The sequence below is a fragment of the Excalfactoria chinensis genome, chromosome 18 (assembly GCF_039878825.1).
Source record: "Excalfactoria chinensis isolate bCotChi1 chromosome 18, bCotChi1.hap2, whole genome shotgun sequence".
NCBI lineage: Eukaryota > Metazoa > Chordata > Aves > Galliformes > Phasianidae > Excalfactoria > Excalfactoria chinensis.
In genome coordinates, this window is record NC_092842.1 from 1,170,639 (window position 1) to 1,198,558 (window position 27,920).

Here is a 27,920-nt window from a genome sequence, read left to right on the forward strand (position 1 = left end):
ATTCCAGAGTTGGTGGAAGGGGTTGGCTCAGCTCACTCCAGCTCTGAAGAGCACTCTGACTACACCTTTCTTTTGGGTATATGGGGTAACAAATCCAAAATGTCTCTATCTTATACAAGTATCAAAGGCAGCTGGGATCAGTCTGGACCAGACTCGCTCAAGATTTCATGCAGCTGTGCAATAATCAGTAAAGACAGCTTTTCCTCCAGGATGTCATGTCATATCTTCAGAGTAAGATAAAAAATGAATACTGCCTTCTTTCTGATTAAAAAGATAGAAGGGAGTTTAATCTTGCCTGTGTTTTGCTGCTTGCGGTGCTCTGCTGTCTAGGAAAGTATATTCAGCACAAATTAAATCATCATCAAGGCTTGCTCAGAACAGCATTAGCAAGATGCTGTGCTCGTAAAGCACAGAGAACTGTGTAAAAACAGGCTGGGGGGAGCCACTGCAGAGCTGGGAGGAGGTTTGCTGGTACACGTGCTGCTGCATTTCCTGCAGATAGAGGGCTTTGCTTTCTTTTTCAGTCATAAGGCAGAGGGCTGCGCATTAGTGGCAGAGGTCTGTTTCCTCCCCTCATTAGAAATTATGAGCCTCTGTAGCCTGTGCTTCTGCCAGCTTATGGTTCAGCCCTCTCTGCCTTCAGTGTTTGGGAAGCTGTTCAGCAATGTGTAGAGTGAAGATCCTGGATTAGGAAGCGTTTCACATTGATCATGCAACATTTATTTTTGCTATTTATATTCCACTCAGCCAGTACTTCAGTACCTCGCTACGTGCAGATCCGCAGGAAATGACAATTCTATTTTAAATACTTTTGCATTTTTTAACTTAAAGTAAAATGCCAGTTTTTCTAAGCTGTCTCTTAGAAGGAACACAGCCAAGCTGCCAGGAATCTCTATGGAGTTCTGCTGGAGCTGTAGACCATTTTAGCCCTGTGACTTCTAATGCTCTGGCAGCCCAGCAATTATTGGTACCAGAAGGTGAGCTGGCAAGTAGTGAGGCTGCTTTCTGCCAGAACCTTGTCCCACATGAAGCGTTCCTTCAAACCATCTGTACCAAGTTGACAATTCTGCAAGTCCCAGGAGGAAGAAAACACAAATTCTATGGCCCTGCATGAACGAAATGATGTGCATTCCTCAGTGTTCGTGCTTTAGTGGACTTTGTGCAAAGGAGCTGCTGCAGATTCCCAAGGCAGGGAAGTAGGAACATTGCAAAGTCATAGGAATAGCATGGAAAGGAACAGTTTGACAACTGGGTGGGGAAAGGTGTCTCCCACATCGTGTCCTTTATTGAAGACAGCTGGTCTAACTGGGGTTTGATTTCTTTGGAAGGTCTCATCAAAACTTGCTGCAAGTGACAAGTAAGGAAACTTCGCCTCATTTAGATGCTTCTGAATTTCCCATCAGTTTAGTTTGCTGTATGAATTAATGACTAAAACAGGGATGCTAAAAAACATTAGAGGCCATTATTGCCAGGCCAAAGGCCTGGGTTTAATCCAGAGGAAGGCAGAGCAGTTAAAACTAAGTTAAAACTAAGCTGAAAGTTGCATTTCTATTTTTTTTTTTTAACTCTATGTAGTTATCAATGTTAACTGCCTGTTTACATCTCCCTCGTGCTTTATATGAGTGAACTTTGAACGCTGCTCCCATGTTTTCCTCATTCAGTTCCATTGCAGTGCAGTGCCCATAGATAAGCCCTGTGAGTCTCACCTTTCACTCTGCGGATACGCTCCTGTAGAGGATTTGCAGTGAGGAGCAGTGACTAACTCAGTCATGAGGTGGGCAGATGGTGACACCCCCTGCTGCAATCAAAAATAAATCTTCCTTCACACGAACGTTGGTGTTATCATCCCTCTGTCTCTCTCCCATCTCCTCTCCTCCATTCCCACTGCAGTCCTCTTCCTATTGGGGACTATTCCTTCTCCTTATTGCCAAAAGACCCTTCATCCGTACACCATGCTATTGCCCCATCTCTCTGCATGGAAATCTTTTTCCACTAAATGCTGCAGTTTCTTATATCACTGATTAGAGCTGCTTTTGCCTCCCACACGTCAAGGATTAACACAGTGCAGCGTGTCTTTTATCTCTATCCACATCAGGAGGCTGCTCATCAAGTTTCCGGACGAGCCTGCTTGCTCATGGATCTGATTTGCGGCGGGAGCAGCTACCGGCAGTACGGATCTGCTGGGGTTGAAGGCGCTGCCCCGCCAGCCTCCCTCTAGTGACTAATCCCCGTCATTGCAACTCGGGAGGAGAGAGCTTGTGCTCGCAGCGCTTATTTGAGAGCACCCTACTGCAAGGAGACTCTGTATCTCATGGAGAGCATAGTGGAAAGCAGGTCAGAGACCTTTCATCTGCATGGACCCCACTGTGTACCGGTACAGATGGGAGCGACTAGATATGCTGCTCCAGCAAAACCCTGGACTTGAATTCAGGCATCTACTTGCCTGGATTTGATGGTGTTATAGAAAGACTTTTATTTTAAGATAGCTGTGGCAAAAATCTGTGTTTTGCTGATCCCATTTTTAATTTGGACTTGTTCTACTAATAGCACACTTCAGTGTGCTCTGAATTAGCTCTTGAAGTAGGAGTGTTAGTCCATGAGTTAGGACATAAACATCATATGGCTTTCTACTTTACTGGAAGATAATCTGCTATGTGATCATAGGCATGGTGTAGGAATACCATTTAAAATGTGCAGATTGATTTCCAAACTCAGCCATCCTGAAAGTCATTCCTCCCATCTTTTGCTGGCCTTGCTCCATCAGTGGTCTTCAATTTCTAGTGATTTCACTGTTCTAGCTGTGCCAAACAACTGGAATGAGCGCAAGTACTGCAGCACCTGGTGCCCTTCTTTGTTTCCATGAAACAATGTTCTTCATAGCAGAACAGTATCTGGAAGAGAGCAACAGTTACAGTCCTCGTGTTACATTGGAAGCCAGAGTTCAGCCATCAGGACCAGTTTAGCAAAGCTCTTGCAGGTGCCATTTTCTCTCAGTTTGCGTGGTAATTCATTGGTACAGTCTGATGGGATGTATTGGCTGGGATCCTTTGATGCTTTGGAAATGCTATAAACTGGAAGAAAGACAAGGATTTAATATACTCCTACAAACATGCTGACATGAAGTTTAAGCTACTCTGTCAGCAGCAGGTCAGCTAACCTATTGTGTTTCTGGAGCTTTGGATTTCTTTCTTATGGATACTTGCTGACAGCAGCAGAACTGCATTGACATGTAAGAAGACATTACCTGCCAGAAGATCTGCTGTCCAGGTTGTCTAGGGATTAGTTCTGCACATTTACATGGTGTTGAAATGACAGAGCTGTTTCTGTAGAGTTGGTAGAATGGAGCACCTTTCCTTTATTGGCTTCCTTTCTTCTTGTAAGTTCCCAATTTTGCATTTTATTATTTTTATGGCTGAAAACCCACTTTAGGGCTTTTAAAATACCAGTCTAGCTCAGTGTCTAATGGAGACACCTGTAATTGTTTATTTCTGCTGGGTAGCACTTATAGTACTGCCTGTTTGAAGCCTGGTTTACCCTGGCTGCTGGGGCTGCCTATTGCATTGGGCAGCACGATCATTATATGAGAACAAATTTGTCTACTCTCGTCTGGTACCACAACATACAAGCCATCAGCCTACAGCTGAAGACAGCAGTGGCTGTATTTGGAAGAAGAGTGGTGGCAAAGGAGGCAGTAGAGCTACCACTGGTGTGTGGTCGCTGTTTTATGACTGCATTTCCAGAAGCAGGAGGACTGAAGTCTTGAGGATCTTCCCTGTGCTGCTGACTCCCTGATAACCTCAGTGTTTCTTCTGTGCAGACTTGTCTGAGTCCCTCCTCTTCCTTCTTCAGATGGTTTGAGCAAAGAACACATCAAAGCTGTTGACGTGTTTCTCATCAACAGAACACCAGCAGTCAAGTTATCTAAAGTCATTTTCTGCCTCCCTGCCACTGGGAAGAAAGTGCCTTCAGGGGTTCTCATTGTGTACCCCAGGAGTACACAGCATAACAGCTCCTGAGTAAACAGAGGCACAGTCAGCATCCCCCATCCTCACCTCTGAAACAGTTTGTATTCACAATAAAACCCCTGCTTTGATCTCTTGCCAAGAATAACACAGACAGTCTATTCAAACATCTTTAATAACATGATATAATTAAAAATATCTAACCTGCAACTCAGAGAAATGAATATGAAGCTTGTTTCAGTCTGTTTCCACACCCCTCCAAACTTGACTGACAGGTTTCGAACCTTCATTAGTTGGCCTGAAAATTTATGAACACACCAATATTAATAGGTGGGGGTGGGAGGGGTGTGTTGTCCTATATGTGAATTAGGAACACAAGGGATTCAGAACCAGGTTTGAAAGGATTTGAGTGCCATAGTAGCTTTAAATATCCTGCGAGGCAAATCGCTGCAGCTGTGAGCATTTAAATTTCTGTTTAAAGTGGTCTGCAGTGAGTTGAAGGCATTTGGGCCTTGGGCTTTAAACAACTTGTGTGTTTCAGGCTCTGAAGCATTCTGAGAGGTGAACTCGAAGTGCTTTAGTCAAAGGTCAGCATTTCTCTGGATCCATGTATATTATTTTCTTCACAATAATATGGAGAATTGTACAGCAGCTCCTGTTAGAAGAACGGAGCAGACTAGAGAAGCTGGAACGGCTGCTAAGTCCCAGAGGAATCCTGAATGTTGGTCTGTAAAGTGGATTTGGTCACAGTGTAGCATGAAAGTTGTTTGGCTGACAACTGGGAAAGCTGCTGTTCCTAAGTCTGTTCTTGCCTGAAGGACACTGTCAGGTATCACGTTCCACAGGTAAGGAGACAAGCAGTTCAGTGCAAATGAGTGAGCTGGTGTAGCTCTGGCCATCATACACCCAATTGTAAGTGTGAGATTAACCAGGATTTATATTAAGATATTTAAAGTGTTTAAATTGATGGTTCTAACCCTGAATTACCACGACTCAGTTGAGAGACAGGAACTCAGCTGTGTGTCTGTGCCCTTGGTTTCTCCTCTGATGTTGTGTATGTATATATATATGCAAGACTTTTGAAGGATTCAGTCAGCAGGAGCATTCACTGGGTGGGATGATGGATGTTGTCACCAAGGTGGAAGGACAGATGAATGGTGGTAGGAAGAAAATACGAGTTTTTTTCCTTGGAGCGTACGAGCAGGTTGGCAGTTGTATTCTGATTGTATTTTAAAGCTGTTCCAGTCTCCATTAGTGGTGTGTTGCAGTCATCTTCACTCTTGCGGGCAAAGAAGGACAGAGCACCTTTTTAAATATCACTTCTCCTAATTAGACAGGATTATTCAATATTAACTTTACAGTAGTGCTCCTAGCCCGCCTCCTCCTCAAGGGAATGTTTTCATTAGGTTGACACAAGTAATTGCAGCTGCAGTCCAAGCAAGATCTGTGCAAGCTGGTCTCATTTGGAGAACGTATAGCTTTTCATCCACAGTGATCCTCAGGCTTCCTGCATGGCAGAATCTGTTTTCTCAGTGTACTGCAGTGCAAATGGTTGCAAGCTGAAACAAGGTACTGAGACTCTCGAGTCCTCCAGGGAAACCACTTGCATCCTCCAGTGATTTTCACCTGTGTGATTTTTGTATATACTCTGTTAGCTGCCCTCTGGCAAGAGTGTCTAGTCCTGGAATAAGTCAGTTGGCATCAAAAACACTGCTGTTCCTGTTACTGCGGCTGTTCTCCTTGACCATCACTCGGTATGAGATGCGCATGAATGAGCCAGTGAGCAGCACCACAAAGAGGATGAGGAGCAAAGACCAGACACCTGGGTCAATGCCCTTGAGGAAGCTTGGGCTGTCCTGGGGGATGGTGTTGGTCAGACTCAGCAGGTATCCGAGAGTCCAGACAGACGATGTGTCACCAATCTACTGACAGGAAAAGAGATCAGAAGAGAAACTGCATAGAACAGCTGTGCTTCTGTGAATAGGCCTAAGACCTTGCATGCTTTAACTGAGACTGACCCAAGGGTTAGGTTTGAAATGAGCAGCTCTTCCTTAGGGCTCCAAGTGCACTGATACCTCTTAATTGCCCCAAACAGCCTCACCTGAGGTTTCCAATCACCCCTTTGCTGGCTGCCCTTGGAGCTCCATTTAAGCTCCACCCTTGGCAGCTGTTTTTCTGAGTTGAGATGTTCCTGCACGTTGTTTTTACTCCTGCTCTCTGCCTGATTCTTCCCTGGTGGATCTCTGTTGTAAGTAGTTTTGGTTGTGACTCTATTGGCCAAGTGAACCTCAGACTGATATTGTAGGATACTTGTTTCTGGTTTTTCAGTTTGAGTTTGCTGGAAGGACCCTGGATCTAACCTGTTACTTTGCTTTTGGCTGGTGATTCCTATGTGGCTGACTGAACTGATATTACTGATGTTGCCCTGCCTGGATATGAGGGGAATCCCACTTTTGTTAGTGAGTTGAGAAATCTAGGAGTAAGCTTTCTTTTGTTTTGTCAATAAAATCCTGCTTTCTTTAGGAGCTCCAGATCCTGGAGCAGCTGTCTTCACCAGCTGTAAAGCATGACTGGTTTAAAGGTGATTACAGATGTAGTGCAGAATTTTTTGCCTTAGGAAATATTATCAAAGTTTTGTCTGTAGCCTTAAGTGGTGACGAAGCAATCTTCCTTCGCTTGCTTCTTGGATGTGGGTTCCTAAAGATAATATTGCTTCAAATAAGGTTTTGACCCATCTGTTTTTCATGAATGGAATCCCTAGCTCTCTGACATCCTTTTTCTTGCTAATAACAAATGTGAACTTATTTTGCAAAAATATCTTTTTGGGGAAACCTTGTTGGTTAGGTCTTGTAACACTGAAAACAGTCTGGCTTTACTGAAATCATCTCACCCTTAAGTTGGATGTATCAGACGGTAGATAACTGACCTGGAATGCAGCCTGAACAGACTGATTGAAGTCAAAAATGTATCCCTTTGTGCTGAGGTGAAAGATGAAGGCAGATACAGTGCAGTAATCAGCAAGTGCATCCAGGCTTGACTGGGACTCCTTGACTAGCTGGTGTTGTTTCCAAAGGAAGAATGAAAGGAGAGGGGGAAAAAAAGTAAATATTCAATAGTTAGATTTCAGGCATGTTAGAAATGGTCCCTTTGCCTGGGACTGGCTGCAGAACTGGAGCAGGGGGTTTCAGTCCTGTCCTATCACTCTGGGCTGTGGTCTTGAGACCAGTGCCAGCTCTCAGTGCCTTTTTCCCAATCTCTTTAAGGGACCTGGCAGTTTGAAGAGCTTCAGCACTGGCAGCCAGGTCTCCTACAGCTGCATTGCAGGTCAGCTGCTTGGTATGACTTTCTGCTCTCTAGTTAGTCTGAGCCAATGCTGCAGCCTTTCTCTCAGCAGGATCGCTAACAAGGCCTTTCCCTTCTAAACAGAAGAGAAAACTTTAGGGAACTGCTATTGAGACTTTTCCACCCCATAAGCAATGGCTAGTTTAGATCTCAGTAAGAAAAGGATGTCTGGTTGTTTTATGCTTCAAATGAAGGTGCCCTCATAAGACACGAACTGAGGAAGAACTTCTGGAGACCCTGTGGCTTGGTCTGCGTGAGCCCAGATGAAGTGAGGTAGTCCCTGGAGTCTGAGCAGATGTGTTCCTTACACTGAATGAACAAAGGATAACAGGAAGATCAGAATGATGTGCAGGAGTGAGTAGACAGGCTTCCTGTTTACTCCTCTATGTGCAGTGTAAGGTATCTTGGCTTCTCATGTGATTAAATGTAAGTGTACCAAGAGTAGCAGCTGAGATTGGAGAGGAAGGAAAATAAGTCTGTGATTTATAACTGTTAGTTTTGACCCACATGGGCTTTTCCAAAAGGTTCCTGGCTTCCCACTACCCCTGTACAATAAATTAGTCCATTTACCTCCTTGACAGACATCTCACAAAGCTTGTTGACTGCCTGACCCAAGTCAGGAGACGGTGCGGTTTTCCTCAGGAAGTCCATGGCCTCAGAAATCACCTACAATGGCAGCAAAAACAATTGTCACTTCATCCCTCTGGATGCCTCCTCTGAAATTCACTATCTTTGTGATCCTGCACTGGTCCTGGCTTAACATCCTAATTATAGATCCAAGGTTTCTGATACAGATATGTGTGGTGGAGCATCCTGGATGTCTGCTCAAAGTGGGAATGGATCTTAAGGACTTGGTATAGGAGGACCTGCTCAGCACGGCTCCATTCTTGCCCTACCCTGGCTGGATCATGTGAGCTCCTTTACGGCTCAGTGGAGCCCCAGAGTCTGACAAGCAGACACTGCTGGAAGGATGGAATGAAAAGGTTTTTTCATTGCTCTTGGTGGGAAGCCTGTGGTTCTTATTTGAATGTCTGTCTCCAGTGATGGGGAGAGGGCAGGAGTGCTTGAGTGGCACTGAGCAGAGCACTGGCCAACTTGCCTAGTAGAAGATGCTGTGGCTGTTCCCTCTGTATTCATTAATGACTGAGCTGGTCCCATTTCTTGTGTTCCCAGCACTAATTGCCTACCCCAGAGTAAAGGAGAACCCACCAGAAACCTGGTTTGGAGGAGCTTGTCAGCACTTTTGGGGGAATTATTCAAGAAGCTGCAGGAAGAAGAAGAATTGAGCAGGCTTTGCACAAGTCTCATGCAGGCAGTGGGATTGCTGGTGCCGGTGATGTTGAAGACCTGGTCAGGGTTGGGGATATCCAGTGTGTCATCACTGACAGCACAAGGCCCTGTGTGCACTGAGTTCCACTGCACTTCCTGGGAGTAGCTGAGGGGCCAGCAGGGATTAGGCACAGCTTTAGAACTTCTTTGTTCCTAGAGAGAGAATAAAACAAGGGCACAGGTAGTGAAGGAGGAGGCTGGCATCCCAAGGCTTTATAGGTAAAAGGCACATGATAAGTAAGAGTTGTTTGTTGTTGTTGTTTTCTAACACTATGTTAGAACAACAGCATGTTGTAATTGTGTGGGCATGCTGCAAAAGGTATGTGACCACTCTCTACTAAAGACATGGACTGACATTTGCCTATAAGCAGCTACACCTTATGCAGCTGCCATTTGGGGCAAAGAGTTGATGTAATAACCAGGAACCTTCCAAGAGACCTGTTGGCAGATACTCACTTGTATGAGTGTGGAGAGCAGCCTGCTGCGGAGCTGGTCTGTGCCATGGCAGGGACAGTGGTGGGTGTATACTATATGTGTCTGCTCATACAGCTGCAGCCTTACTCCTTCCTTGGGTATCTGGTTCCCTTCTTCTACCTTGGAAGTGAGCTGTGTTGAGGTTCCTCCTATGGACAGGACTCCTGCCATCCCATTTCTGGAGGGGACCATTTGTCCTCGCCAGTCGTACTGACCCAAGAAGAAACAGAGAAAAGTAGTTCTTAAGACTTCCTACATCAGGGTTTTAGCCAGATGCAAACACTAGTGCACAGAGAAAGCAACTTCCTAGTGCAGTACAGCCCACCTGTTTCTTTCCCCCCACAGGACACAAGGATGCCAGATCACTGGGTTTGGAGGGAAAAGTGCCTGTGCAATGGCTGACATCTGCACAGAGTGAGAGCAAACAAGGCTCACCACCTGGTATAGCTGATCTAAGCCGTGGTGTGAGCAGGGGAGAAGATGGTGGTGGTAGAGAGTAAGAAGGCGGTTTCCAGTGATGCTTGCAGAGCATCCTGCAGGCAGCAGCAATGCATCTGAAAGTTGCTTTTAGCTAGAACTGTAGGGACCTGATCAGAGGAGTGAGGGCCAGGCTGTTTAAAGTTATCGGTGTGAGCATCCTTGATGTGTTGTTCAGAAAATTAGGGCAGTGATGTGAGCTTGCATAGGCAATGCTATCTTTGGTCTTTCAACTCATTTTTAACCATATCACATCACGCTCCCCAGCTGGCTGGTGCCGGATATAACCTGCCTCCCTTAAAGATCCTTTACCTTGAAGAAGTTCTCCAGAATGTAGTTAACAGCAACCCAGTTGAATGCTTCCTTGTCTGGAATGGACAAGATTTGTACCCCCTGAAAGTCAAAGGGGGATGACTTCAGGGCCACAGTCAAGGCTGCAAGGAGATCATCAGAGCGAGTGGGATGGCTGAGGCTAGATAGAAAAGAAAAAGAAGGCATGCTTGTTGTGCTTTGCCAGGAGCAGCCCATGGTGGGCACAGCTGCAGAACATGTGCTGTTTTGCCCATTTTGGGTAGCAGCATGGTGTCACATATAATAATTCTGCTGCTGCTTCCCTCTCCCCTTGCACAGCACTGGTGGCAAGAACAGCTGATCGCTGGGTGTGGGTTTGCAACGTGCACTCACTTCAGCTGCGTTATGCTGGTGGCTGCTCCCAGGTACAGGGGAGTCTGGCTGTGCTGCTCTGCCGGGATCTTGCTCTGGGCCCAGTTCAAACATGTATCCAAGCTCTTTCCTACTTTCTGAGGAGAATCTGAGTAGTTCGAGATTTCTGGACCTGAGGATCAGGGGAAAGAATGGAATTTTCTATGGGAATATGTGGGAGAAGTGAGAGCTGTTATTAGAGAGCCTCCAGGACACGCATAAAGACAGCACTCTTCACAGGTGGAACAAGAGAGTTCTTGTTCTTCCATCTTGCTCTTCTGGGAGCAAAATGGTAAACATGGGAATGCCAGTTTGCATTGACCTAACCCCAGCTATGCTGCTAAGATACCTTGTGAGTGACCGTGAATCAGATTCATGGCTGCTGCAACAGCTGAAGCTGTCTCAGCCCACAGAGGGGAGGGAATAAGTGTGGCTTTGACCACTATAAATGATAAGCAAAAAGCCATGCAGGCAGTGCTGAAACCACTGTCAGTCCTCCCTCCAGCCACTTCCTTCTGTGTTGGGGGAGGTAGTTTCTGAACCCGCAGCCTGCAAGCAGGGCACCTCTGCTCTAGAGGAAGCTGGTGCCCTGCACAGGGAAGCTGCATGCAAGCCCTGACAAGTCTTGCCAGCACATTTCATTGTGGCTTTAAGTGTTGGTTTTAAACTACTACCCAGAAAGAGACTTTCTTCCTCATCCTCTGCTCCTCTCGCCTTGCTGGCTATGGGTCTCCCTCCCATCAGCTTTGGTCTCTTAGGCTCTGCATTGAGCTGAACTGCCACTTGCCTATGGCCATGCAGACTAAGGACTGCCTCTCTCTTCTGGGAAGGAGACTTGCCTTGGTCTCTTCCTACTGCTGGCAACTTGTTACAGCAGTTTCAAATAAGGCTTTGAACACTGAGCTACAGCTGCTTTTTTTTAACCCAGACTGTGTGACCATGGCAGTAATCAAAGGATGCACCAGGTTTCAGAGAGCCTTGTATTATTTGTATGTGGTTTGCTTTGCTAGCAGTCTGCAACAGCATCAGTCCTCTGCTTGTTCTCTGGTTGCCTTGCTACTGAGAGTTCAGGGTTTCCCAGTATCCTGTGATAATCACAGTTCAACATCAAAGTACGACTGAGATTAAAAAAAAAGGAAGCCCCAAGCATTAAGGCATGAAACCCTTTTTGTTGGCATTTGTGGGGCTGATGTGACTCAAACTAGTGAGGAACACCCCAGTATTTTCCAGAATGTGACACCGAAAACTCAATTCGTGCTTTTACTGTCAAACCCTGCACAGGAGGTTAGAATTGTCATGCTTGGAGCACAGTGCGAAGGAGGGAGAAGTTGCCAGGAGTCACCCTGCCAGGCTTGCCTCCGTTGCTGCTCACCATCTCCCCAGGTGAGGAGCTCAGCAGCCTTATCTTGATATAGGAGCTAAGGAAGTTGCAGTAATGGACCATGCATAATTTTTTTTCTGTTTTATTCTATTGCATGCTAATCCCAGAGACCGGCAAGCATGAATCTGGCACCTTACCTTGCACCATACAGGAACTGCATTCTTGGATCACCCCGGTCTTGTTTGCCTTAGTAGTGGTCCACTGATAGATGAACAGGATGGTGTGGGATGGGCTGGCATCCAGAACAATGCCGTACTGGAAAATGCCAAAAACATTTTGGTTAAATACCACTGAATGCTCATTTCTTTGTTGTTGTGGGGTTGCCAGTGTGAGATTTCTCAACACTTTATGCACTGCCATGTTCTCTTGTTGCATAGAAAACCAAGAAGGCCTTTCTTGGTCTCCTTGCAGTGCAGGGTCTGGTCTGTTTGGGTGGCCCAGTATGGAGCCAGGAGTTGGGCACACACTTTGTGGGTCCATTCCAACTCAAAGTATTCTATGATGCTATACTGACTGAGTTGGAGTACCCCACAGCCCACGCTCAAAACAGCCTTGGTGTTAGCATAGGGTTTCACTTCTCTGCCCCAGTGTGGGACACCTCCTACATAAGGAATCAGGTGTATGGCCTTACCTACATCTTGCACAGGAATATTCATAACTGACTGAGTGGGAGGGGAAACCTTCAGAGAGGTTTGTGCTGTCAGAAAGGTTTTAGTAGAAAATGGAGCCTGGCTGCAGACATGAGCACTGCCTGCACCCTTCTGAGAGCTTCCAGCTTCACTGGGCTCAGTGCTGGAGCCAGACCCAAGCAGAATGCAGAAGGACGCAGTTCTACCCGAGCCTGCTGGCATCCTCCTACACGAGTGACAGCTCATATTTCTGGCAGGGATGTGTCAGCTGCTCTAGGAGAAGAGGAAACAAGTGGTTTTGGCAGAGAAGCTGGGATTTTTTTCTCCCTCACAAAATGAGAGGCTCTTCTGGGAGTGCAAGGGGTCACTGCACTGATGCCATGGATCAACGTCAGGGAAGGACAGAGCTGCTGGGAAGAACTTGGAGCAATAAGATTCTTTTAAAATCCAGTTCAGTCTGACAAGCATGAGGGAAGGCAGTGCCTCTAAACTTGCATGTTAACCTACTTCTTTTAAACCACGTCATGCAACTGAGCTTATCTCAGTAGCTTTGCATCAAGAAGCACGAGCAGATCTAACTGCTGAATCGAGCAGGCTGAATATTTGCTTGAAAACGAGAGAGAAAGAGATAGAAGAAGAGAAGTAGGAAATAAAGGTCTACCGGCTTTCAAGAGGGATGCAGCTCTTTCCCTGTGTTGAAGCTGTGGCTCCTCACTGCCTGCACCGAACATCACTGCTGAAGGATGGATGATGGTCAGCCTGCTCCTTCCCTGAGCATCTGGGCACTTGGGCCCAAATAAGGTGGTTTGTCTTTGGTTGGAAAAGCCACAGCTTGCTGAAGGATGGCCTCCCATCCTCACAGACTTGTTCTGATTCCCCCTCAATCTGTTATTTCAGGCTAGTAAGTCACTCAGTAGTGCAATGGATGTATAAAACAATGCACGTGTTTGTAGATCAGATACCTGGCTTGCACCAGGGAGGAGCACAAGGAAACTGGCAAGTTCTCCCTAAGAAGCAGCCCTGGAGCTGAGGACATTGTCTTCCGCATATTGCTCTGCATGGACTCCAGTTTGCCCACCCATGGCAGAGACATTCACTCTTACCTTGGTCCTGAGTGGGGCAACAGGCACATCTTTGGTGGAGACGCAGAGCAGCACGATGCCTGTCAGTCCTGCCACGATCACCAGCCAGGGGGGAAGGAGCTCACGCCAAGACATGAAGCACTTTATACTTCTTCAGAGAGTGAAAGAGGAAGCAGAGGAGCAGCACAGAGCCCACATCTGACAGCAGCTGCTTTCAACAGGCTTTAAAAAGAGGAGAGAGGCGGGGCTGGGGCCAGACTCTGGCTGCAGCCCAACCCCAAGCCACAGGACCATGAGAAGCACATGGGCTGAGCCACGCGTCCTTTGGCCGGCCATGCAGTTGGTGCAGCCGTGGCTTTGTACCATCCCTGCGCTCACTTAACAGCGCTGCAACCTCGAAACCGCCCTTGGCGATGGTGTTGAGGTAAACAAAAATGCTGGGTGAACACTGCCTGCTTTCTGCTTATTAAACAAACTCTCATCGCTTTGGTATTCCGTGCCTGGCAGTGCTAGCGAGAGCTGCCAAGATTAGAAGTCAGGAAACTCCTTGTAGCTGGGTTTCCTTTTCATCTGAGAGCTGCTCACGGCTCCACTGTGGGACTGAGGCACTCCCTGCAGCATGCCTTTGTCTGTGAGGGGTGTTTTTGGCATACTGGAAGACATCTTTGTGTTTGGGTTTCCATGTGCATTAGGCTCTGGATGGCTTGCCCTTTGCTATGGTGGCTGCTTGGGCCGTTTGTCCACCCAAGCTGGGATCACTATCAGTGCCTGCATGCTCCTTCTCAGCATCCCCATGGAGAACAAAGCACAAAAGTGGGATTATTTTTCCACTCTGGATGATGGTTGTGGAAGAGCCCCCTTTCCCTTGTTGTCTGTTGTCTTTTGGCCGTGTTTTGGGAGATTTACAAGTCTTTGGAGAGGAGACATTGATTTGTTCTGCACAAGGTGTGAGGTGGGATATTCCCACAAATCTAGTGCACAGTCTGTATGCTGGCTTCTGTCTATAAACCAGTAAGTTTTCATCACTTACTTATCTCATATGTAATTATAGGACGAGAGTGAATGGCTTCAAGCTGCACTAGGGGAGGTTCAGGTTGGATGTTAGGGAGAATTTCTTCTCAGGAAGTATTCAGGCATTAGAACAGGCTGCCCAGGCAGGTGGTGGAGTTGCTGTCCCTGGAGGTGTTCAAGAAAAGGGGAGAGGTAGTACTTAGGGACAGGGTTGAGGGGGAAGTACCGGTGGGGGGGATGGTGGGACTAGATGATCTTAGAGGTTTTTTCCAACCTTTATGATTTTGTGATAATCATGGAATAGTTTGAGTTGGAAGGGACACTTTAAGGCAATCTAGTCCAACTCCCCTGCAATAAACAGGGATACTCACAGCTCCTTGGAGACCATTTCCCCTTGTGCTGTCAAACAGTCTGTCCCATTCTTTCTCACAGCCCTGTAGATACTGACAGGCCGCTCAGCTCTCCCCACAGCCTTCTCGTCTCTGGGCTGCCCAGCCCCGGCTCTCAGCCTGTCCTCACAGGGAAGTGTTCCATTCCTTGGTGAGTTTTTGTGGCCCTCCTGTGGATGTGCCCCAACAGGTCCCTGTCTCTCATAGCCACACCTTCCTATTGCATATACATAGAATTATGTATGTACAAGGTTACATGACGTATTTGAATTGCCTGAGCTCAGCTGGGGCCTTCGGTGTTCTTTGGTGGTGGTTTGGGGAGGTGTCCCACTCTTTGGTTATCCATGGGTACAAGGACACCTCGTCCCTTCTGGCTGGCCACTGTCTTGAACTTGTACCTCCTCTGGATGGCTGTTCTTGCTGTTCCTCATTTATGGCTCTTGGGTCTTTGAAGAGAAGTTCCATCTCAGGAAGGTTGTTTTTCCGAGATAAGGAGGACATCTGGAACTTAAAGCGGTGCTTCAGCCTTGAGCAGAATAGCTCAGCCAGACAGAAATGTTAAACAGTCAGTTTCTGAGACATCACCCTGTGTAATATCGGCTGCATTTCCCGATCTCGTTCCCTCCTTCCCCGCGAGGTCGCAGCTTCCCGGAACGCTTGTTTGGCGGAGCGAGTTCCGGACGGACGGAGCGAGCGTCGGACCGCACCGCGCTGGGGGACCGGGAGCGGACGGACCGCGGCGGGAGCGGGCCCGGCGGGGCGGCCGGCTGCCATGTACGCGGGGCTGCAGGAGCTGGGGGTGGCCAACGGCGAGGATCTCAAGGAGACACTGACCAACTGCACGGAGCCGCTGAAGGCCATCGAGCAGTTCCAGGTGGGGCGGGTCGCCATGGAGACGGCGGGGCGAGAAGGCCCCGGGTGGCGTCCGTGCTTTGTTTTGGGGTGAGAAGGCCGCGGGTGTCTGTGCTTTGCTCTGTGCTCTTTTGCCCCTTTTATTGATTACTGTTTCTTTTAGCAGCCCCCGCTGTCACTTGCTGATTGCCCCTGTCCCCCGTTTGTATTGGCAGACCGAAAATGGGGTCCTGTTGCCCTCGCTGCAGTCGGCCCTGCCCTTCCTGGACCTGCACGGCACCCCCCGGCTGGAGTTCCACCAGTCGGTGTTTGACGAGCTGAGGGAGAAGCTGCTGGAGCGGGTCTCGGCCATCGCCTTGGAAGGGAAGGTGGAGGAAAGGTCTGTAGGCTCCTTATTTATTTGGGGTGAGCGAGGATTTGATGTGAATGTTGTCTGCAGTGGGCAAGTGGCTTCTGGAAAAGACTGGAGTCTTCTGGGGGCTCAAGTTGCAGTGTTTGAGATGAGCCATTTTGGTCCCTTGCAGTTAAATGGTAATTGGAGTCTCATGGTCTTATGTGTTCTCAGGTACAAGAAGCTGGAAGATCTCCTGGAGAAAAGCTTTTCCTTGGTCAAGATGCCTTCCATACAGCCTGTGGTAATGTGTGTCATGAAGCACTTGCCCAAGGTAAAACTGCTGCTTAGGCTGCCCTGATCTGTTATGTCCATGGTGGTCTGTTCTGTTACATCTCTGTTGTACGACTCCTCTTGTCTGTGCTGTTGGCTGGGCTGTAGGCTCCAGCTGCAGATGTTCTGCAAGTATCAATGCAACTGACTGAGTATTTACTGGAATCTTGTGTCTGGATAACAGCTTGGTAATTTAAAAAGCATTTTAGTTTCTCAAAATCAGGTGAGACAGTTTCCCTATCTTATTCAATACACACGGCTTACTAAAAGTAGTCAAAATCATTAGAAAGTGCATTTTTCTACAGCTGATATGAAAACCTATGGCAAGCTGAACGTTTTTGTGGAAGGTAATTAGAAGGATACAGGATAGAGACTCAGATTTGTGAAACAAAGATTTCAAGGGGCAGCCTTATTAAAAACAGTTTTGTACTTTAGGTTATTACCAGGCTGGGTGGGGCTTTGAGCAACCTGATCTAGCAGGAGGTGTCCCTGCCTATAATAGGGGGCTGGATCTAGATGATCTTAAAGGTCCCTTCTAACCCAAACCATTCTATGATAATGGATTCAGAACTGTTGCTTTTATGAGCAGAAGCGTTCAGAATAACCCCAAATCACAGTGTCATAGATCTAGAGAAAATCTTTTGTCCCATTAGAAAGGAGTAAGGAAAAACTGTTATTTGCTTGCTTAGAAAGATAAATTTCTCTGGATTGGCTTACTGCTACTGAAGTAGGGAAGGCAAAAGACGAGTCTGTGATACTTTATTTAATTACACTGTTATGTAAATTACCAGGCTACCTGAGATTGTGATTTAGATGTCTTTTGCAGTCAGTTACTTGCTGGAAAGTCAGGCAGATGAGGTTCTTGACACAGAGGTAACTGTTCTGTTGCTCGTAGGTGCCTGAGAAGAAGCTGAAGTTAGTAATGGCTGATAAGGATTTGTATAAAGCATGTGCAGTGGAGGTGAAGCGCCAGATTTGGCAGGATAACCAGGCTCTGTTTGGTGATGAGGTATCTCCACTGCTCAAGCAATATATCCTGGAGAAAGAAAATATTCTCTTCAGCAATGATATTTCTGTCCTGCACAACTTCTTCAGTCCATCTCCCAAAGCAAGACGTCAGGGAGAGGTAAGACAAGGGAATCTCTTACAGCATGTTTCTGAATGTTGTTTATCTGCTTCCAGTCAACCTCATCGCTTTGTGGAGTGTTCATTTTGAATGTGCTCAAAGATGAGATCATCAGGATCAAACTGGGCTGGATTTCACTGACAAGCTTGATGTGGGAGGGAGGAGCATAGGTGTTAGGAGTGGGTCTCTTTCCTTTTTGGCAACAGCAAGCCATTAATTGGCTTAGCTGTAATCGGTCATTTCACCTCATGGGGCCTTTGCTCCAAAAGGGAAATATCAGAGTTTCTGTAAGGATCTTGCTATTGAGAATGCTAAGGAATAGCGGTGATAAGGCAATATAATGCTTTAATTTCAGAGCATACTGTCTCTTTTACTTGGAGGATATATTTTAGATCAGTTTTGCTTTCAAAAGCCCACTTTTAGAGCAAGTGCTCTGGTGCTGTTTCCTTTAGGTTTGCACTGCAGTCTTCACCTTCATTCTCATGTCCTGTAACCTGGAAGTAGTTAGAAATGCAAAAAGATTTCCAAAGAAAAGTGAGCTGCTTTCCATGTTTTATTAATTACAGATCACAATATTTGATATCAGGTACTGTTTATTGCCTTTTGGTATAGCTGAGCACCTTAACTTTACAGATGTTTCTGTATTTTTTTATTAATTTATTTATTTTGCAAGAGAGCCATTTTTGAAATTCCTGGTTCTTTCAGTATGGCCGTGAAAGATTTGCTGACCATCTCTTAGAGAAGTGCTTTTCAGATCCTATCTGTCTCTTGGTACTGAGTGCATGTTCGTCCACTTTGGGTTTAGGTGGTTCAGAAGCTGACTCAGATGATTGGGAAGAATGTGAAGCTCTACGACATGGTGCTACAGTTCCTGAGAACTTTGTTCCTCCGGACAAGGAATGTGCATTACTGCACTCTGAGGGCAGAGCTCCTGATGTCGCTGCATGACCTGGAAATCAGTGAAATCTGCACTGTTGACCCCTGTCATAAGGTATTAGCCATGTGGGGCAGCTGGGGATGTTACTGGAGAATTTTCTGTTTCATCCACTCCTGTGCATACCTGCTGCCATTCTGTCACTGACATTGAACATTCTCATTTTCTGAGTAGTTCACATGGTGCCTTGATGCCTGCATTCGGGAGAAGTTTGTGGACAACAAGAGAGCTCGGGAACTGCAAGGCTTTCTGGATGGAGTGAAGAAAGGACAAGAGCAAGTTTTGGGGTAAGCTGCTTAGGCTCTTTATTGAGAGACTGCAAGTTGGGCTCTAGTTGTCTAGTTACATACTTCAGGTGTTAATTCTTCCCTAAAACCAGCCAGCAGCTTGTAGTTCTTCTACATGGTCAAGTGCAGTAGATTCAGCAACATTATTGCACTGGGGCATATTCAGGAGCCTTCTGGTGAGATCCTTGGTAATACTTGTTACCTTGAGTAATTGTTGCAGGTTTCTCTGTGACCTTGTAACTGTAACTGAGCTCTCCTGTTTCATTTCAGCTCTAAAGACCATAGGTGACAAAAGACAGAAACTTGAGTTTCTTGTTATAATAGTTAAGGTATTGTTGCCTTTTAATGCAGTAGTTTCTGGGTTCTGTGTTGATTCACTGCATGTACTGCTCTGATATTGCAATTAATAGTTGACAGGATTGCAGGATTACAACAACACGCTTTGTTCTGTGTTCAGCGAGACATGTCTTAAGAAGCTAGTATCCTACAGCTGGGTATGAAACTAGTCTGCTGCATTGAATGTTAGGTGTGACATGTATTTATTTGACTTTTGCCTCTTCTCTCAGGGACTTATCGATGATCTTGTGTGATCCCTTTGCCATTAACACCTTAGCCCTGAGTACCATAAGACACCTGCAGGACCTAGTTGGGCAGGACACCTTACCCAGGGTGAGTGTTGCAGCAAGTGTACCTAACGTGACCCTAGTCTTAGTTGAATAGCATTCATCAGCACACAATTGGCCATGTAGAAGAAGTAGGATTAAGTTTTCAAATGCATTTGTAAGTTGAAATAAGAGAAATGTAGTACTGGCTTCCTGTTTGTATCAGATACCTTAGAGACCATCAGGAGTGCTGTGTGAAGAGAGGCATTTTGGAGCAATCTGAATTGACCATTAATTCTTTCTTTGTATGGCCCGTTCTGTCCTGACAGCTGTATGTGCACGTACACCCCTACTTTGTCCTTTCAGCTGTGCACTAAACAGCAGCAGCCTTTATTCCCTGCCATGGTAAATGTGATGGCTCATTTGACTCTGGTCTGCTCTGTTGGCTGCAGTACAGTGCAGTTCCTGCACAGAGTGTCTGCAGGAGGAGCTTCAGTGGAAAGGGAAGGAGCCCTACAGACAACTGAATTGTGTGAGGCATTTGCTGTCTTCATCTCTGAGTTGTCAAATTTTGTTGCTAGATTGAATAGCTTCTTCACAGCAGTTTAAAATTGAAGATTGTTTTGGCTTCAGGGCAGAGTATAAAGGAAAAAACTTGTTTTTATGCACACTTCCTACTTCTTACTTCTGCTGAGATGATTTGATTCATCCTGTCACGTTATATTTCAGTATCCTAATTTGGTTGGACACCTTCAAAAACAGTGTCCTGCTCAGATTGTCTTCATGCGTCTTAGCACGTTGTAGAATGCTACAAAGAACAGCTCTCAGCTGTGTGTTCTTCTTGCAGCTGTTTGATTCCCATTTTAGGAATCGGCTACCAATTACATTTGAGAACTGAATGCCTCTAGCAGTCTTTGATACTGCTGTTAGTCCAGGAGGGCTTTGAATGTAAACCACTGCTTCCAGATAAATACCTGTATATGTAAATTGTAGAAGATGAAACTAGCTGTTTTTTCTCCCCCTCTTTAAAATTCGAGGAAAGCCCAGATCTGCTGCTGCTCCTTAGGATGCTGTCTTTAGGACAGGGAGCCTGGGACATGATTGACAGTCAAGTCTTCAAGGAACCAAAAATGGTGAGCCTTCTTTAGATCTGTTTCTTATTCAGTGTGCATTGTGTCCCTGATTTAATCTTCAAGTCAGCGTTCTGCATATTTTTCAACAACAGCTTCCTTCAAAAGAGCATGTAAGTGGTCACTGTGCAGCAGCTCACATGGGCGTGCTGTAAGCTTTGTGTACCCATTTCATTTATGGGGATATCTGACCCTTACGGTTTCTAAGATGAACTGTCTGAAAGCTTGTTTTCCTAAATGTGGGGTGGAGCATGTAACATTGCCTCAGTATCTGCTAGGGTGCTGTGGAGTTATTAGATGGTGTGAAATGACTGATGAAAGCATTCTCCTTTTTCCTCTCTCCTTCTATCCCTTTAAGGAAGCTGAGCTGATTACAAAGTTCCTTCCTATGCTGATGTCCTTTGTGGTGGATGATCACACATTCAATGTAGATCAGAAACTGCCCTCGGAGGAAAAGGGGCCGATTCCCTACCCCAGCACCATCCCCGAGGCTTTCACCAAGTACGTAATCTGTGTTCCCAGCTACTTTTTACACACTGGTCTTGTTACTAAAGCAGAATATCAAGAAGGCAATCAACACTGACAGAAGAAAATGCTGTATGTTGTAAAGACTCTTTTGGGAGTGGGATTTAGTCCTGGTTAATCAAACCTACGCTTTACTTGTACTGAAATGGGTTTCCACCATGATTCCTCAACTGAAATCTATCTACATAAAGTATGTTTCTTGCTTTGACTGTTTTTACATCAGGGTGAATATGAAGGTACTTTGTAGTACTGTTTTCAAATAGTGTGACTCTCTAGGCAGTGAATGGTGAATGCTGAAGTGATACCATTTCATCTGAGTGCAGCTGGATAAGTGCCCATGCGTACTGTCTGGGGAGAGCTATTGTACATCTTGTTTTACATCTTTGTCACACAGACACTCTCTGTTGATAACTTATCACTCTGGAGGCTTCAAAGAGATCATTAAAAATCCTCTTTGTGTTCTCTCCTATTCAGATCTTGCACTAATTTCCAGCACATTTCTTATCTGTGTTCCATGATCTGGAGTACTGAATCCCACTAGTTGGATTTGTTTGCTCTGTGACAGTGCTGATGTTTGACTTCTAGGAATCCATAAAACAAAACACTGCTGTGCTTTCTTTCACTTAAAATTACTTGAGCTTTTTTTAAATCCCTTTTAAAATTATCACTTTTATCATTAATGCTTCTTAAAATGCTCATGACCAGGATCCAACTGTATAATTGTGAGATAATGCAATGTCTGCTGAATGGTAACATTTTCCTTGGCTGTGACAGTGGATTTAGTGATGACCGTCAGCTGAGTAGCTGCTTTCCTATGGCTCTGAGGTTTAACCATTGCTATATCTGCTTGATTCCTATCCAACACTGTTCTAATCTCTTTCAAGAAAAAAGCAAAAAGCAATATTTTAATGGATTAATTAGCTTTGCTTCTTCTGTAACAGATTCTTGCAGGAGAACAGAATAGCTTGTGAGATTGGGCTATACTATATCCTTCATATAACTAAACAGAGGAACAAGAATGCTTTCCTCAGGCTCCTGCCAGCACTAGGTGAGTTTTTGTCTTGTCTTCTGTTCTGCAGCTGCTTCCTTTGTCTTGGAGACCCAGGGGTCAAGTAACAGCCTGAAATGAAACTGATTTCAGAGATAAATGCATGCATTCTGCTTTTGCTTCCTTTGGTGACTTACTTGTAAAGCCCTGCAGAATTACATTTGTTTTTTGTCTGCAATTAGGATATTTTTTCCTGCTGATCCAAGAACTTAGGGGTAGTGACTGAAGGTCAGTAGCTCCTTGCATCAAAAGCTGTATTAACCAATAGGATTAGCTGAGAGCTCTTAGGAACTTATCTGAAAGATAAAAATTTAGGTGACTTAATTTTGCAGCTGCTCACAGTAATTGCATGTAGACAGATACGTTTGAGATCTGGGTTACTGCCTGGGCTACCAGTTGTAAAAGCAAGTAAGGAAAAGTTTTCACTAAGATTTCATCAGGAGTCTCTTTTATGTTGTGCAGTCGAGACATTCAGCGACTTGGCCTTCAGTGATATATTTCTGCATCTCCTCACTGGTAACCTCACACTGCTGGGTGATGAATTTGCAGTTGAAGAATTCTGCACCGGTCTCTTTGATGGCTTCTTTCTCACTGCATGCTCAAGGTAAATCTAATTTTCCTCCGAGGAAGTGAGTTTGTGTGTGCATATGGCTCATCCAGTACAGGTGAGAGAGAGAAAATGCTGCTCTATGCTACGGCCTCTGCTTAAAATCCACCCCACCTTCCCTGTGGCTGTTACAGTTAGTTCAGCCCTATATGAATTAGTTGGAGATCTGAGGCAGGGTTAGCGCTTTATAACATGCAAGCAGTTCCTAGGGATTTTGTAAGATTACAACAGAGCTGTCAGTCCTTAGTTGTGTTTGTGTGTAACAGTTTCTCTGCTTAAACCTTGCTTTGTTTCAGAAAGGAGAATGTACACAGACATGTACTAAGATTGCTGCTTCATCTGCATCATAAAGTGGCGCCTGCCAAATTAGAGTCTCTCCAGAAGGCTTTGGAACCCACCAAACAGGTAATGAGAAATGGAAAATTAATTGCAAATGAAAGCAGCTGCCTTTCCCAGGCCTTGCTTAGTGGAATGTGTGCTTTGTTCAGATAGCAGCTTTCCAAGTTGTCTTAATTACCTTGTAACTTCCTCTTTCTGCATTGGTTTGTGTTAAAACATGGAGGTTAATTGCATGTTTAGTGCTGCAGTTAGTAGCAGCAGGAACTAAGTCTGAATCCTCTGTTTTTCCTTTCCCTAAATCTCCTTCTGCAGAGCGGGGAGGCTGTGAAGGAGCTTCATAACCAGCTCACTGAGAAACTGGAGCTTCGCAAGCCTAGTCCTGCCGAAGTGACCGAGACTCCCTCCATGGAACTGCCCTTGCCCACTGTGCCCACACCAGCCTCTCGCTGAGCTGTGTTTGTATTGCAAGAGTGAGACAGCAAAACAAGCTTAGTGCTCAGCAGCCTGAAGGTGCTGTACTGCCTTGTCAAGTGTCTCTACCCACAGGGTGGAAACAAACAAAAAAATAGCCACTGAAAAAGCTCTTTCAGGAAACACTGCAGTTTACCCAACTGTCTCTTGCTGGTTAGAAAACTCTGTATGCAGTGCATTGCAGAGGTTTACTTTTCTTACAGATAGCTGAGTGAGTGTCTTCTTGTAGGTCTGCTTACAACTGACTGTACAATTTTTTTTGTTTTGTTTTGAAAAAGAAAAGGCATATTTTTAAGCTTTGCATCTTGTATTCTTTACCTCTATTTCAAGAACTTACAAATGACTGCCTAGTATGTGGCTGAGCAGGTAGTGTGAGCTCCTGAAGGCTAACCCAGCTTTTCCTGGCTGTTAGTGTGCTCCTCTGGGTCTTTATAGGATATATACTCAGCAAACAGAAATGTCAGAGGAGATGAGTTCCACTGGTGTGCTTTCCTGTTCCTGATTCTAGCTGTTTACTTCATGTTAGAACATGCTGCATTAGTGAGGGGTGTCCACCACTGTCACTAGACCAAGAAGCAACGATCTTATGAAGAACACCAGAAACTGAATCAGTCTCTTGCTTTCCTTTCTCTGCCACTTTTCTCCAAAGAAAGAGCTTGAAATGAATCTTGGAGCCAGTGAAGTAAAACCCAAATTTAAATGGGGTTTGGATGTAGGTGGGATGAAATCCTGACTGAAAGAATAGACTGTTCTTCATGGCTTATCTCTGTTTGCTGTCTGTACTGTTACAGCTAATTCCTGTTGTGCTTTCACTGTTGCCTCAGTGTAAATATCAGGCAGAGTGTGCTGGAGGATGGATTTGGGAGAAGAATGAGTTTTGTGAGCTTACCAGGTGACTTTGCATTGGTTTCAGCACATACAATATACATGAAAAAAATCTCACCAGCCCTCTGTAAACAGGAAGGTGCCTGCATGAGGGATTCTGAATCGCAGACTAACGCAGGTATGAATGCACTTCTGAGGGTCTCTGCTTACCTCTAACTCAGACTAGGGTGTCTCTAGAAAAGGTTGCTTATGGGCAGGACTGTGTTTACCTATAAGGATCCTAAGGGTTCTGTTAGGCCATTTCTCCAGCCCACTGAGGTCCCTCTGAACAGCAGCCCTGTCCAGTGTCAGCCGTTCCCACAGTTTGGTATCATTTGTAAATTTGCTGAGGGTGTGTTCTGTCTTTATTTAATGCCTCTATTCACAACCCAATATTAGCCTTGTTACAGACCCCTGAGGAATGTTAGGAGTAACTGGCTGCCAGTTGGACTTTGTGCTGTTGATCACAACTCTCTGGGACTGGAGTCTTGCCAGTTTTCCATGCAGCTATCTGATCCACAGCAAAATGATTGGGCTGTATGTGTTCTTCAGGCAGTTGTGTCCAAAGACATCTGAAGTCAAGCTAAACTGAACTGCTCTCTCCTTGTCTGCCAAGCCAGTCTTCTTAGAAAGTTATCAGAGTGTCAGGCACCATTAACCCTTGGAATTTGCCCACCCACTGTCACTTTCTTGTCCTTTTATTTTCCCAGCACTCATTGTTTCTTCTTGGGGCTTGAGCACTCCTGGTGCCAAGCCATGTTGATGAGACTTTTCAATTTCCTGAAGCTGAATTAAGGGAGAGAAAGAAGTAGTTGAGCAAAGACGGAAATCCCTCCCAGAAGCTGCTGAACTCCCTCTTTGTGTGATTTTCCTCCTCCTGAGATCTCAAGTGCTGCGTGAGGAAAGCAAGTGCTCTTCATCACCTCAGTGCCTTGTTTTCCATTTGTGCAGGGGCTGGTCTGTTTCTTTTGGGAGAACTAGGTAGGCAAGGATAGGTTTGTGTTCCTGTTGTGTCAGATCGTGCAGTCCTGTGGTGTAACTGCCAGGTGAAGAACAACCGAACTGTGTACAGTTACCTTCTCTTTTTCCTCCTCTTTGTCCCCCAAATGGAGCCCTTTGCAACTGGCAGCGAGGTGCAGTGCGTATCGCAAGCTGCATGCAGTGCAGTCGGTGCACACTAGAGGGTAGTGCACCACTGACTGCCCTGCTACGAGCGCGCTGCTGCCTGAAATCCTCCCAGCTGGCACGGAGCAAGGAGCTGGAGCTGCCTGCCCTCTGTTTACACTGATGTTACAGCTTGTCTTTACAACGGGGATGTGATACCTGTGGTATGGAAAAAACAGCGTATTCTCTCCAAACCTGCTGTGTCTGACTTAGGGATGAATTTTTACAATGAATTCTAATTAGCCTGAAAAATCTGATCCTCTTTGGTGTGATTTTTCAGGGAGATCGTAGTAACTAACAGCCCTGAGAGGCTCTGCAGGCTTTTTGGATGGTTAACATTTAACTGAAATTTTATGTTGAACTTCGAAGCGACTCATTTGGATGGAGGTACATTAGCGGACTGATAGAGTGCTGCAAATGCAATGCTGTACTTGACAGCTCCAAAATTTGGTTTCCAAATGCTAGCAGATAAAACCAGGTCTGGGTTACACAGGATTGGTGGAAAAAATATTTACTGTTGTGAAGTACAATTTACTGCTGAAGGACCTGACAGCAAAAGCATGGCAGGAAGGGAAAGGGAAGCACCTGATGGGTTTGTGTTCTGTGTTCTTCACTGGCTCCTCTGCTGTACCAGTACCTGCAGCACCTGGGCATGCTGATGTTGGGCTGGGCCTGTACTGCTGCTTTTGCACATGCCCTTTCTTGCCTTCCTCTCCTTTTGGTGTCCTGCTTCTCTGGATCTCCCCATGGCTGGGGTTATCTGCCTGATAACTGCTCCTTTTGGGGCTGGGCATGCCCTGTGCTTGGCAGAACCCCTTCCCTGACCAGCACTAGCTTGAAGATTTGGCAGTCAGGAAGAAATGTGGTTCTTGCTTCTGCTGTTTCAGTGCCTGGGCAACATCTACCAAAGTTCCTCTGGGCTGGAACATGCTCTGAAAGAACAGGAGCGTTTTACTAGGTGTTGTAGTAGATATCCCACTACATCCTTGCTAGGAAAGCTCCCCATTCCCATGCTGTAGCTGTGCTGGAACTCTCCCAGAGGCAGAGAGAGGTCTGTGTGACGGGGCGATAAGGATGTTTTCTTGCAATATTGATAGCTCCAGGTGGGTGTAAGGCAGGAATGGAGGGCGGCTCCACCCCACTGCAGGTCACTGTGCTGAGGACTCCTCAGGCAGCGTTTCAGCTCCATGTTTGCTGCCATCTGAGCCCTTCCTGGGCATTCTCTGTGTTATGCAGCACCCCGGAAGTGAGCATTAGTGTCTTCCCCTTGTTCTCCAGGTCCCACGGGTGTCAGTTCTGTGGCAAGGGATCAAGGAAGATGATTCCTGTATCTGTCCTCGAGTCCAACAGAGCTGTTTGTGGTTCCCATGTAGTCATAGAAAAAAAAGTCCAGAGCTCAAGAGACAGTTATTTTGGAGCTTTGTGTTTTGTTTTTCTTTAGCATCCATTTGCTGTACCAAAGCTGTGTTGGCTGATCAGGGTTGACAGAACTTGTAAGTGGTGAAACGTTAATAAATCCTGGTGATGAGTCATTAGCATACAAAGCAATCTGATGACTCACAACACAAGGTTTTTATTACTGCTTTTTCAAGCACATGGATAGGTAGCAGCAATTAAAAATCTCGAGAAGAAATCTGTCTCAGAGCACCTGTTTGTCTCTTGTTAAAGCTGTGGAAGATGCTGACAAATGAGGTGGTGCTCATTTTAACTCTGAAACCCTTTTGCCTGAGCTGTGCTCTCCTGGCCTTGGTTCTAGTTGTGTTTTCCCCCTCCCCTCTGTTCCAGCTCTGTTGGATGTCCTCTGAGCTTAGGAAGGATGCGCTGCATGTGTGTGAGGGGAAGGAGACGGTGAAGTTTATTCCCCCAAGAAGCAGTTGAAGCCTCAGTCAAGGTGTCGGGGTCACTGGGCCAGAGCCATTAGGGACTTGTGAAATGATGTCATTGGAGCAACAACAGAACATCCCATCCGGTAGGTCATGGCCTGATTTGTTACCAACACCGTGTTCTCTGCTTAATCTCCAGTGAGTAATTAGTAAGGACTTCTTAAGGCAGCTTCCTTGAGGAGAGGCCAAGGGGCAGAGAAGGGATCTATCTTCCTCCTCACCTGCCCTGGCACTGCTGTGCTTGTGGGCTCTGGCTGCGGTGTGTGTGGAGGTGTAGGAAGCACTTTGTGTCCTCCCAGGGAGGCTCAGAAGTTCCTTCCAAAAAGCCAGTCGCTGTGATCAGTCAGATATGCAGTTTAACCCCGATTTATGGTCCCTGAACAATTATTGCTGCCTTCCTCTGGTGCCCTTTAGAGGTTCTGTGAGCTCTGTCAACTTGAGGGAGGGTGGGTTTGCCAGGTTGTTTGTCAGCTACGCCACCTTCCAAGTGGAAGAATGGGGTGATGGTGCTTCCAAGAAGTCTGGATGAAGGTGATCCTTGGTGCTGCAATGTGCCCTTGGGGCTGTGATGAATTTGAGTGGGAACTGACACCTACCAGCTCTCTTAAATGAAACATTTATTTAGAGCCATAGAATCGTGGAGGTT

The 27,920-nt window shown here is 45.9% G+C and overlaps 2 protein-coding genes across 11 annotated transcripts in view; one reads left to right on the forward strand and one right to left on the reverse strand.

The window, feature by feature from the left end:
- The window catches only part of NELFB (negative elongation factor complex member B), a 34,126-nt gene that overhangs the window by 161 nt on the left and 6,045 nt on the right, over window positions 1–27,920 (forward strand). Inside the window, exons 1-16 of one of the 7 annotated variants that reach the window (XM_072352607.1) lie at window positions 4,681–4,807; window positions 11,568–11,669; window positions 14,822–14,929; window positions 15,423–15,652; window positions 15,846–16,009; window positions 16,196–16,295; window positions 17,190–17,420; window positions 18,226–18,411; window positions 18,529–18,641; window positions 19,208–19,310; window positions 20,281–20,376; window positions 20,732–20,874; window positions 21,840–21,946; window positions 22,409–22,550; window positions 22,850–22,958; window positions 23,205–27,360. In XM_072352607.1, the coding sequence (XP_072208708.1) occupies window positions 15,551–15,652; window positions 15,846–16,009; window positions 16,196–16,295; window positions 17,190–17,420; window positions 18,226–18,411; window positions 18,529–18,641; window positions 19,208–19,310; window positions 20,281–20,376; window positions 20,732–20,874; window positions 21,840–21,946; window positions 22,409–22,550; window positions 22,850–22,958; window positions 23,205–23,342 (1,734 nt within the window). In that variant the 5' untranslated portion in view covers window positions 4,681–4,807; window positions 11,568–11,669; window positions 14,822–14,929; window positions 15,423–15,550 and the 3' untranslated portion in view covers window positions 23,343–27,360. Of the gene's footprint in view, window positions 1–4,680; window positions 4,808–6,117; window positions 6,211–11,567; window positions 11,670–13,726; window positions 13,803–14,821; window positions 14,930–15,415; window positions 15,653–15,845; window positions 16,010–16,195; window positions 16,296–17,189; window positions 17,421–18,225; window positions 18,412–18,528; window positions 18,642–19,207; window positions 19,311–20,280; window positions 20,377–20,731; window positions 20,875–21,839; window positions 21,947–22,408; window positions 22,551–22,849; window positions 22,959–23,204; window positions 27,769–27,920 lie in introns of those variants that run through there. The other 6 variants (XM_072352606.1, XM_072352608.1, XM_072352604.1 and 3 more) reach the window with 6 other exon arrangements.
- LOC140260342 (ectonucleoside triphosphate diphosphohydrolase 2-like) lies at window positions 1,872–13,706 on the reverse strand. 4 transcript variants are annotated; one of them, XM_072352615.1, is made up of 9 exons: window positions 13,400–13,706; window positions 11,805–11,922; window positions 10,269–10,419; window positions 9,897–9,977; window positions 9,090–9,317; window positions 8,514–8,786; window positions 7,875–7,970; window positions 6,889–7,017; window positions 4,119–5,884 (listed from the first exon to the last, which is right to left on the reverse strand). In XM_072352615.1, the coding sequence occupies exons 2-9, from the start codon at window positions 11,825–11,827 to the stop codon at window positions 5,654–5,656; spliced, it is 1,212 nt and encodes a 403-aa protein (XP_072208716.1). In that variant the 5' UTR covers window positions 11,828–11,922; window positions 13,400–13,706; the 3' UTR covers window positions 4,119–5,653. The 4 variants fall into 4 exon arrangements, with proteins under 4 accessions (XP_072208714.1, XP_072208716.1, XP_072208713.1 ...); XM_072352612.1 differs by having other exon boundaries at window positions 9,897–10,056; window positions 13,400–13,693; XM_072352613.1 differs by lacking the exons at window positions 4,119–5,884; window positions 13,400–13,706 and adding an exon at window positions 1,872–2,891 and having other exon boundaries at window positions 9,897–10,056; window positions 11,805–13,011.